The 10,387-nt window shown below is 37.5% G+C and overlaps 1 protein-coding gene across 1 annotated transcript in view; it reads left to right on the forward strand.

Annotated features, from left to right (window-relative positions):
* LOC106878278 (uncharacterized) overlaps nucleotides 1-10,387 on the forward strand; it is a 194,885-nt gene that overhangs the window by 164,822 nt on the left and 19,676 nt on the right. The window contains exons 25-26 of the mRNA XM_052977847.1: nucleotides 4,564-4,709; nucleotides 7,488-7,736. Coding sequence (XP_052833807.1) covers nucleotides 4,564-4,709; nucleotides 7,488-7,736 — 395 coding nt within the window. The remainder of the gene's footprint in view (nucleotides 1-4,563; nucleotides 4,710-7,487; nucleotides 7,737-10,387) is intronic.

The following is a 10,387-nucleotide window of genomic DNA, read 5'->3' on the forward strand; positions in this document are numbered from 1 at the left end:
ATATATATATATATATATACATATATACGACGGGCTTCTTTCAGTTTCTGTCAACCAAATCCACTCGCATAGTATAATGTGTTTTTAAAAAAAATTTCTGTACAATAATTTCTATATTGTAGGCGTAGGAGTGGCTATGTGGTAAGTAGCTTGCTTACCAACCACACGGTTCCGGGTTCAATCCCACTGCGTGACACCTTCGGCAAGTGCCTTCTACTATTGCCTCGGGCCGACCAAAGCCTTGTGAGTGGATTTGGTAGACGGAAACTGAAAGAAGTCCGTCGTGTATATGTATATGTATATATATGTGTGTGTGTGTTTGTGTCTGTGTTTGTTCCACCAACATCACTTGACAACCGATGCTGGTTTGTTTACATCTCCGTAACTTAGCAGTTCGGCAAAAGAGACCGATAGAATAAGCCCTGGGGTCAATTTGCTTGACTAATAGAGAATACATAAGAATGAAGTTTAGTAAGGCAGTGGTATATAAGAAGTCAATACTAGATAGTTAACATAAATAAATGGTAGGAGAAATAGAGGGATAAGAATGAGTTAAAGATAGAATATGATATATATAAGGGACTCGTGTTTGCATAAAAAATCATCTTAGGTAATATGTATCTTATCTATAAAAGGCAGATTTTTCTCTGTGTGTGTGTGTGTATGTTTAAAATTCATACATTTACACAATTCCAAATTTCTTGGATTAAAGAATCGGAATTAATATTCTAAATACAATAAGTTAGGTCACAGCGCCGTTTTTTTAGTCAAAATAACTCCTAATGACGAATAAAATCCATAAAACTACACAAATTAACATTTCCTCCCTAATAAAATCTAATTTCCTCTTTTTACTACCTTTACAAATCCTTTCAACTCCTACTTTCTCTTATGAACCTTTACGAACGATCCAACAACAAATACAAAAAGAAAGGAAGGAGAAACACTGACAGTAAAAGAATGAAGCAGAAAGAAGTAAAAACAGAAAGACAGTTGTTAATATTACAATTAAAATAGTATATGTACTTGCTGTGTCTATAAAGTTAAATTGCAAATGGAAATAAAACAGGTATACTTAAAAAATAAATAAATAAATGTAGGGGAGATAAATGAGCAGAGGAAGAGAAGAGCAAAAAAATAAATAAATAAAGCTAAGGATATTGATGTGTTCGGTTATACAGTAGGTGTGTTTTAGTATATATAAAAAAAAAGATTATTTTACAGGTAATAATCTAGTTTAGTTTCATGTGAGGAGGATATGTAATGGTAGTAATATATATTAAATGTATATATATATATATATAACAGGCTTCTTTCAGTTTCCATCCACCAAATCCACTCGCAAGGCTTTGGTTTGCCTGAGGCTATAGTAGAAGACACTCTCCTAAGGTGCCATGCAGTGGGTCTGAACCCGGAACCATGTGGTCAGAAAGAAAACATTTTACCACACAGCTATGCCTGCACTTGCTAGCTTATTATTGATATAGGGTAAGGTTTTCTGCTATAGCTACAATACATTTGTAATGTTTTGTAATCTACTGCTAGATTGCTTTAATTACTACATTCTTTAATACAATAAAACCTTTTCCCGCTGAATATGTGCTGCTGAAATTAGAATGCATCTAATATGCTGATGCACTTTTTATGTCATCAAATACAGAGACTGCTTATTCTATTCTGTCTTTTCTTTCATAAAGAGGAGTTTCCATGACGGATCCAGTGCATCACTTACAAACTTTTGCCCATTTTTTAGGACCGATTGACTGGTGGCTCAAATGCTATTCAAACTGAACCCTTCTTTATTTTAGAAACCAAATGTCTCAAAGGCAGTGGATTGGTGAAAAATCATTAACCTGTATATACCCCTGGTTGTGTTTTCGCAATGTAAAACCTTCTCCTACTTTTTGGGACATGAACTCGCTGGGAAGCATCTGACTGAATAAATGAAATGTTCAGTTGGTAGTTGACACTTGTAGCTAACAGTTGCATACTGTCCTTCTCTTCCAGATTGTGAAAGCTTACCATAACATTTAATCTAAATACAGTGACATTGTAAGACTTCATTTGTTTATGGGCATGTATGGGTTAAGATTAATTTTGAGGATCTGATCAAAGACTCTGCAATTAAAAAAAGCAGGAGGAAACTTTTCAAATATAAATAAAGTGGAAGCATACAAAATTAAACATTATTTTCCTTCTTGCTATTAGTTTTATTCTTTTACTTGTTTTGATCTTTTGACTGTGGCCATGCTGGAGTACTGCCTTTATGATCAGAAATATAATTTCGAAGTGATTAAAACCCATATATACCCCTGGTTGTGTTTTTGCAACATAAAACCTGCTTTCACTTGTTTGGACATGAATTCGCCGGGGTAACATCTGACTGAACATACGAAATGTTCAGTTGGTAGTTGACACTCGTAGCTAACAGTTGCATACTGTCCTTCTCTTCCAGATTGTGAAAGCTAACCATAATGTTTAATCTAAATACAGTGACATTTTAAGACTTCCTTTTTTTTATGGGCATATATGGGTTAAAGCATCAAACAAAATGCCTTGTGGCATTTGATTTGGATCTCTGCATTCTTAGATCAAATCCCACTGAGATCAACTTTGACTTTCATCTCTCCAAGATAGATAAATTGAAGTATGTATTTGTGTCTGTTTGTCCCTCACCACTGCTTGTTTATGTCCCTATAACTTATTGGTTTGGCAAAAGAGACCGATAGAATAAGTACTAAGCTTAAAAAAAAGTACTGGGGTTGATTCATTCAACTAAAGTATTCTTCAAGGTGGTGCTCCAGCATGGCCGCAGTCTAATGACTGAAACAAGTTAAATGTAAACGATAAAAGATTATAATTAGAAGGAATTATTCGATAGGGGTAAATGAAGGATTAAAATTATTATTGTTGTAGTTTAGCCCCAGTTCAGTCCTAATCCAGCTGACCTATGATCTATGATGTTTCAGCTGTCATCATTCCATTTTATAGACATAGTATGTCTAGGAATATATTATCAAATGTGTAGTGTAGTGATTAGTATAAGTGGATACAGTTGTTGTTGCTGTTGTTTAGCTCCAGATCAGCTGTGGTTAAATGCATCTATGCATGCATATAGTTGGCTGAAGGACCAGGTACAACATTATATATACGTGTGTATGTGTGTGTGTGTGTGTGTGGTTCAAAAATATACAAAACATACAAAAACAGGAAGAGGTAAGGAAACAACAAACAAGGTGTATTATTATTATAGTCTGACACTCAGGGAAAATGAAAGAAGTCTTTGATGTTTCAAGCCTATGCTCTGTTACAGAAAGTTATGAGGAGAGACATCAGAGAGAGAGAGAGAGGTGGGTAAAAAGTGAAGAGAGAAAAAATCGTGTCTGAATTAATGGTGCTTCATGTTGAATACACACACACACACACACACACACACACACACACACGTATATGTATGTATGTATTTAACGTAGTCATTGGTTATGGTCAGTCAGAAAGTTACTATTGGTTTCACACCTATTATGTTCTTAGCAATACCAGCGACTCATCAAACCTTCAGGCCAGAGGCATATAACTTCCTTACTAATGGAGATATGAATAGTATCTTTGTCATAGCTTGTGAAAAAACTCATGAAATTCTTTGAAGTGAAACCCTTTCTGGATGAGATGGAGTTATATCCCTTTGACCTGTTCCACTTGTGTCTAGTTTATGTATAATTTCCATTCACTCGTCAGCAAGCATGGAATTCCATGTCTCTAACATGGATTTTCTTTCATGAAAGCACCAGTAAGACATCACATGGTTTGTGTTCTACAGTATATGTTACATTGTAACAGAGGACTTTACTACACATTCTGACATGCACTGTTTAATTATATGTAGTATAGTAATGTAGTGTGAAGGTGCATTACTGAGGGGTCAGGCTATTCGGCTCACAACCGTAAGGTCATGAGTTTGATTCCCAGTGATACATTGTGTCCTTGAGCAAGACACTTTATTTCACGTTGCTCCATTCCATTTAGCTGGCAAAAATGAGTAGTACCAGTATTTCAAAGGGCCCGTTTTGTCACACTCTGTGTCACGCTAAATCTCCCTGAGAACTGCATTAAGGGTACATATGTCTGTAGAGTACTCAGTCACTTGCACGTTAATTTCATGAGCAGACTGTTCTGTTGATGAGATCAACTAGAATCCTCATTATCATAACCAACAGAATACCAGTTAGTGATGTAGTCTAGAATGGGAATAATAGAATAACAGAATTATTTTCTCATTTTGGGCTCTTTATAACCATTTGATGTCATGTATTCTCCTTAAGCATATGAACTGGAAGCTTTTCGTTGTTCTTTCTTATAATTTTATCACTTTCCAGTTTTCACATCCGTAGAGTAATACTGGTCAGACCAATGTCTTGAACAACTTCTTCATTTTGTGGCCTATACCTTTGCTTCTTCATACTGTTTTTAAATTTTAAAATGCTCTCCAAGCTTTGGTTATTCTGTTCTTTATACCCTTCGTTCCTCAACCATCCCTAAACATGAGAATTTATTTCTTTTTTCCAGTTGTATCACTGTTGATTCAGAATGAGAAGTTTCTAGAAAAATTAGAGATGGTTTTACAGAACATGAATGAAGGCCTCTTATTGTTGAAGATACAAGTCATCCATTTACTCAACCAACTCATTAAGACTGTCCCCCATGACACTCAGGTGAGATACAAAGACATTCACAGTATCGTCTGACCTTTGTAAGGATGATGCTTTTATCTTTTACTTGTTTCAGTCATTGGCCTGCAACCATGCTGGGGCACACTCTTGAAGGGTTTAGTTCAGTAGTTCTTAGCCATTTTTTACCTATGAACCCCTTTGATTCTTATTTTACACAGGTGAGCCCCCATAGCCATTTGATGTTTAAAAAAATCCCATCATATTATAATAATTAAATATTAGAAAAGAAATATTATGAAAAATTGTTTAAATATTTTGTGTTATTGAAGAAGTATAAGCAATTTATTGCAAATAAATTTTAACTACAAAATCTTATATGGACCCCCAGGGGCCATGTGGACCCCAGTTGAGAACCACTGCATTTGTTGGACAAATCAACCCTAGTACTTATTTTTTAATGTCTGATACTTATTCTATCAGTCTCTTTTTCTGAACCACTAAGTGATGGGGATGTAAACAAACTAATACCAGTTGTCAAGCAAAGATGGGTGGGGAATACACACACACACACACATACATATATATGACAGGCTTCTACACAGTTTCCATTTATTGTATTCATTCACAAGGTGTTAATCAACCTGGGGCTGTAATAGAAGACACTTCCCCTGAGGTGTCGTGCAGTGGACTGAACCTGAAACCATATGATTGCCGAGTGAGCTTCTTATCCACACACAGCCTTGCCAATTTTCAACCTGTCCATCACATATCTTCCCCTCACTGTACCCTACTGCCAATGTAACAAGTGATGAAATTGTACCTACTTGCATTCAGTGCCCCTCCATCCTCTACCCAATACACATGATCATCATCTTTTCCATAATGAAGGTCAACATTGCCTCTCTGCTTTTTCTCACCTTCTCATCCCAATCACTCTGTCTCCACATCATACTTTCTTGTACCTTCCAGCCACTCATCTTAGTTACTCTTCTGTTTTTGCTCTCTCATCCATTTAACCTTTTGTTCATGTTGTCTTGAGCAAACACAGTATAGAACAGTGTTTCCCAATCTATTTTCCCTCAGGCCCCACTCTAATTTTCCTGAAAAATGTATGCCCCATCAGTGTTTGGAAAAAAAAAATTATTTTCAATATCATTATGTTTTGGGATGGTCATTTTCTTGTTTTTTCCTGCCAAATAAACACATGTACTATATACTCATACTTCACTCATTTATTATTGTTTTATTTTATCTTATGTTCATTGTCTGGAAATCTTTTGTCACACATCTGTGACCTCTTCAGCAACCTTTTCTCTCTACACTTTTATAAGTCAATACTGTGTTCTACTGGGTTAGAAATGCACTTAAATCACATGTTAAGGTGATCTCTATAGATTTTCGATAGAAACTATAGTCAGCACTGACTTGTTACAATGTTTCATATCTGAGATGCCTAATCTAAACAACTATGTGACCAAAGATGAAAAATGGACAATGGACGTACATGCCACATATCAGGAGTTTTTGTTCTTTTATCAGCACCCATCTAACCCATTAACCAACCATGAACTAATTGCTTAAATAATCACTAAATATAGCAGTGTAACATTATTGAATATACCAATTTTACATATTAAATACATTCCTGGAAATTGATACATAAATATCAATGACCTGTAGAGACATCGTATTTCATTATGCAACCATAATATACACATACATGCAGGAAGTAAATAGACACCTTTAATTTTCAAAATCTTTTATTTGATATTAATGGGTTGAAGGAGAGGTTTTCTTCTAGCTGCTCCTCCTTTCTGAGGGCCCGGGCTGGTTGGGATGAGAATCTGTTGATTCTTTTCCTTAGCTTTTGAATAGCACTATAATTCTATTAACAGTAGCAAGAGGAATTTGAAGAGTTTCAGCAATTTTTCGCTGGCTAAGACCAGCCTCAGATTGCCCAACAATACAAATTCTTTGAAAATCTAACAGTTCTGCTGAATTTTTTGTGTGTGGCATGGTTACTCTTTGCAAATGTTTAATATAATGGCACCTGGAATGAAAAAGAATAATTACATTGTAAATTCTACACCGTTGAAAACATTAAGATGCTTAGATCAGAAATTTTGAAAATTAAAGGTGTCTGTTTACTTCCTGCATGTCTGTGTATACTACAAAATATATTAAACATTTTTATGTGTCAATACTGTGTTCTGTTGTGTTAGCAATGCTATTACGTCTCTACAGATATAGCCAGCACTGATTTTGTTAAGACAGTTCATATCCAAGACACCTGATGTAAACAACAATGAGATCAAAGATGAAAAATGGGTACTAGGTGTATATGCCATATTTCCGATGTTTTTGTTTCTTCATCAGCTCCAATCCATCCCATTATTCCTCCACAAGCACATTGCTTAAACTGCCATTAAATATAGCAGTGTAACAAAATCAATACTGGATATAATTTCTATAGAAAATCTGTAGAGATAACCTAAACACGTGATATTATAGCACTGCTAACACAGAAGAACACAGTATTGTCTTATGAAAACGTTTAATATATTATGGTTGCATAACGAAATACAGTGTCCATGCCAGCAATTAACACCAAATCAAATGAAGCACATAAGTAAGGTATGGTTCTTTGACTCATCTGGACGGGAAGTAATTCTAAATGTGACTCAGACCAAACTGACCAGCCCAAGTCACATCAGTATGTAAAACAATGATAATCATTATGATGATGGTGGTGGTGGTGGTGGTGGTGGTGGTGGTGGTGGTGGTTGTGGTAGTATAAGTATTCCTTCTTATTTTCCCCAGGTCGTCCATCCCGTCACCATATCCTTTGACAACATCAGTGTCATGTATGAAGGACACAATATCACAGCCAGGCACCAGGTCTTTGAATTCTTGTCTTCTCTGTTTCAAGCCCACTTCCAGTCTGCAGTTGTCCACGTACACTTCTGGTCCTCACTTTCAGCTGTTACTAAGGAGACGACATCCCTTGCTACAACTCATAGTAAGCAACTGAGGAAGTTATATATTTACCTGCAACAAGATATTGTTAAGGTAAGATGAAGTGTGTGAGTGCGTGTGTGCGTGTGTGTGTGTGTGAATCTATGATGTATGTATATGTATAATTATATGTCAGTACATACATGTACAACTACAAATATTTGTGCAGGTTGAGAAGACCCGGCAAGCCAAGTAAGATCGTTGCCCCTGCCCCTGGACTGGCTCTTGTGCGGGTGGCACATGAGATGCACCATTTCGAGCATGGCCGTTGCCAGTACCGCCTGACTGGCTCCCATAGTATTTTCGAGCGAGATCGTTGCCAGTGCCCCTGGACTGGCTTGTGCGGGTGGCACATAAAAGACACCATTTCGAGCGTGGCCGTTTTCGTGCGGGTGACACGTAAAAGCACCCACTACACTCTCTGAGTGGTTGGCGTTAGGAAGGGCATCCAGCTGTAGAAACTCTGCCAAATTAGACTGGAGCCTGGTGTTGCCATCCGGTTTCACCAGTCCTCAGTCAAATCGTCCAACCCATGCTAGCATGGAAAGCGGACGTTAAACGATGATGATGATGATGATGATGATGATGATGATATACAATATTATATGATCTTAGCAATCAGTTTTGCATAAAACTGATTCCTAAGATCAGTCATGATGGACATATAATACTGTACTTTTCAGATAATATTCCCACTCTATCAACAGATATGCAAATGCATCTTTTCCTTGACTTATGGACTGTTACATGACTCATGTTTATATATATAAATAGATATATATAGATATATATATATATAATCTAACGAATAGAAGATAAAGAAAATTCTTTAACATGCAGTCATGGCTGTGACTGTGTGGTAAGAAGCTTGCTTCTCAACCACATAGTTCCGGGTTCAGTTCCACAGCATGGCACCTCGGGCAAGTGTCTTCTACTGTAGCTTCAAGCTGACCAAAGCCTTGTAATTTGATTTAGTAGACAGAAGCTGAAAGAAGCCCATCATGTGTGTATATCATCATCATCATCATTGTTTAACATCCGCTTTCCATGCTGGTATGGGTTGGATGATTTGACTGAGGACTGGCGAACCAGGTGGCTGCACCAGGCTCCAATCTGATCTGACAGAGTTTCTACAGATGGATGCCCTTCCTAACGCCAACCACTCCAAAAGCGTAGTGGGTGCTTTTAGAGGGCCAGTCAGGCGGTACTGGCAATGGCCAGGCTCAAAATGGTGTTTTTTACGTGCCACCTGCACAGGAGCCTGTCCAGCAGCACTGGCAACGACCTCGCTTGAATATTTTTTCACATGTCACCGGCACAAGTGCCAGTAAGGTGACGCTGGAAACAATCATGCTTGAATGGAGCCTTTTATGTGCCACCGGCATGGAAGCCAGTCAGCTGCTCTGGCAACGATCATACTCGGATGGTGCTTTTAGCGCTCCACTAGCACAGATGCCAGTCATCGAATTTGATTTCGATTTTACTTGCCCCAACAGGTCTTCGCAAGCAGAGTTTAGCGTCCAATGAAGGAAAGGTACGCGTAAGTGGGCTGGTTATACCCCTGGCATAGGCCACGGGTTATGGTCTCACTTGGCTTGCTGGGCCTTCTCAAGCACAGCATATTTCCAAAGGTCATACATATATACATGTGTGTGTGTGTGTAACTATGTGCGTATGTCTTTGTGCCTGTGTTTGTCCCCACCTCCAATTGACAACCAATGTTGGTGTGTTTACATCCCCATAACTTAGTTGTTCAGCAAAGAGACCAATAGAATATGCACTATGCTTTAAAAAATAAGTCCTCAAGTTGATTTGTTTTATAGTATATATAGTATAGACACGTACATGGAACCTTATGTGCGCGCTTGTGAATGTGTGCATGTGTGTGGGTACGTGCGTATATAGATGTATGCGCATATTAGATACATTTTAACCTTATAGCTTTCCCACACTTTCTTCTGTTTTTGCTTTTACCCCTATAAAATTTTTTATGCGTGTGTGTGTATGGGTGCATGGTTGTGTGCGTGTGTGTGTATGGGTGCATGGTTGTGTGAGTGTGGGTGTGTATGTGGGTATATATATGTATAGCTTTTGGCGAGTATGTGAGTGAGCATGTGTGTTTCAAGCGAGGGTGGTTTAGTATATAAATATAGGCGAATGTACAGATTGGTGCACTTACACGAACGCTATAGACTTCTCTACTCCCTTACTTTTACCCCCTCCCCTCACTTAGCGGCCTATAGCTATTTTGTCTTAATGACGGTGAACCACACAGTAATTTCCCTTTGTTTAACGGTCATTTTTCACAGGAATTTTCAATGGCCGGATAACTGAAGAGATGTTGGCGTGGGCTCCTACCCCGGCATCCGAAACTCGGAGTTTTATCATGGCTACCGAATTAGTGTCACATATTTATATATATATATATGTATAGAGTGTTAGAAGTGGTGTACAGATACTGTATATTGACGAAAATGAAGGTCGCCAGAATTTGGGAAAAAATGTTTTTTATTTATTCACTAGCAGAAATACCCGGCGTTGCCCGGGTTAAAGAGAATAATGAAATCTAAAAACGCTGTCTAGACTATGCATCATCTTTATATATAGAGATGTATATACACACACGCACCCAAACACGTATATATATGTATATCAATATAAATATATGAAAGTCAATGAAGTTTCGTAAAAGAAGGTGATCATGT

Source organism: Octopus bimaculoides, chromosome 29, assembly GCF_001194135.2.
Source record: "Octopus bimaculoides isolate UCB-OBI-ISO-001 chromosome 29, ASM119413v2, whole genome shotgun sequence".
NCBI lineage: Eukaryota > Metazoa > Mollusca > Cephalopoda > Octopoda > Octopodidae > Octopus > Octopus bimaculoides.